The sequence below is a fragment of the Alligator sinensis genome, unplaced genomic scaffold, assembly GCF_000455745.1.
Source record: "Alligator sinensis unplaced genomic scaffold, ASM45574v1 scaffold240_1, whole genome shotgun sequence".
NCBI lineage: Eukaryota > Metazoa > Chordata > Crocodylia > Alligatoridae > Alligator > Alligator sinensis.
This window is the reverse complement of record NW_005841902.1, coordinates 2,570,823-2,572,419: the sequence shown is the minus strand read 5'-3', so window position 1 is coordinate 2,572,419 and position 1,597 is coordinate 2,570,823. Positions and strand designations below refer to the sequence as shown.

General features: G+C 45.3%; 1 protein-coding gene across 1 annotated transcript in view; it reads right to left on the bottom strand.

Moving 5' to 3' along the window:
* Positions 1-386: 386 nt before the first annotated feature.
* The window catches only part of LOC102383601 (fructose-1,6-bisphosphatase isozyme 2), a 34,212-nt gene continuing 33,001 nt past the window's right edge, over positions 387-1,597 (bottom strand). The window contains exon 7 of the mRNA XM_006018454.2: positions 387-1,092. Within this exon, the coding sequence (XP_006018516.1) occupies positions 898-1,092 (195 nt within the window). The 3' untranslated portion in view covers positions 387-897. The remainder of the gene's footprint in view (positions 1,093-1,597) is intronic.

The following is a 1,597-nucleotide window of genomic DNA, read 5'->3' as shown; positions in this document are numbered from 1 at the left end:
TAGCCCCTGGACCAGCCACTCATGGCTCCGTCCTGCCCCCTGCCCCAGTTGGACAACGCCTGCCCCCAGCCTTATCTCCCCTCCTCCCTCACTGCTGGGACCTCGATCTGTCCCCTGCACTCCCCTTTTCCTTCCCCCCCCACCTTTCCTTCCCAACAGACTTACCACCTGGATGCTGGTCTCCAAGCTGCCAGGCTGGCCATGTGCATGCTCCAGCTGTGCACAGCATTTATTGGTGACATTATCAGCCAAAAAAAGCCGAATGCCAATAATGTCAATTTTGCGTTGATCAGTGCTGATACGATATGGACCGATGTATCGGTGCACCTTTACTAATTATCATATCGAGATTCTTTCCATTCCCATGGGAACAGACAGTAAGGCAGTTCAGTTTTCATCTTTATTAATTACCCAAGGCAAATATCATTTGGAACATAAACACAATACCTCAGAGATCGGGAGTCTAATGATAAAGATAAAAAGCACCTGCCAGAAAAAACTTGGACAGAAAGGACAGATAAGTTGTCTCTATGTGAAGTCCTGGATGTTGAATTTTGTCTCAAAATTCCAATTATTGCTATGTCAGGTAAAATGGGCTGTCACCTAAACAATCTTCTACTTTTGTTAGTAAGAAGCTAATAGTTGCTGTTAGTGTTGACAATAGGCCTTTGCTTTTACTGTTGCATTACAGTACAATCTGAAACTAAAGGATTTTTTTTCTTTTGTGTGTAAAGAAAATGTAAACCTTCTTTTCTTAGAAATAACCTTCATGATTTCTATTGTCGTCAATTAAAGGAGGGAACTGATCTCCTGGAAACCAAGTTGTCTAATTTACTCTCTTTTTCCTGCAGAAGGATTAAAGCAGGTGCATGAGCAACATCTGGTTTATGAATTGCATTAGCTGCTCTTCTGGTGCTTCTGCACACAGGCAAGGTACTCTTGCACATCATCTGGGGAACCAAGAATAAGAGGGACTCGCTGGTGAAGGGACTCAGGCTTCACATCCAGCACTGGTTCAATTCCAGTGGTAGCCATCCCCCCTGCCTGCTCCATGATGAAAGCCATAGGGTTGCACTCATAGAGGAGTCGGAGCTGTAAGAATAGAGAACACAGGGTTGGATTTGGGGAAATAAAACTTACCAGAAAGAAACTGCTTACGTTCTGATATTACTTCTGCAAATTTCCTATCAAAGCCATGCTACTACAACAGTTCCACCAGTGGTTGTACTTGTCACAACCCAGTGATTTTGGTGCCTCGGCACGATGGAATTTTCCCGCCACATGAGAGCCTCTTGCAAAGTAAAAGGTTTTCTGTTGCAGCAGAAAACCCCGGTGCAAGAGAGTTCCTGCCATTCGAATGCAAATTTGTGTCCCACTATTGGCTAGTTCTAAATTATTCCTACGTGGCGGCTAGTAATTGGCTTGCTAGCCGTTTAAAATTTCGTGTGACTTCCGCCCAAGTCGGAGAACTTTGAGCATGCTGCAGAGTGCCTCTAAAGAGATCTGACTTGCGACTGAGCTGATCGATAGACTAATCACCTATCGATTCTTCTCCCCGTCGCCGAGCACAATCCCCGACGTACCCTTGCCCCGCCCG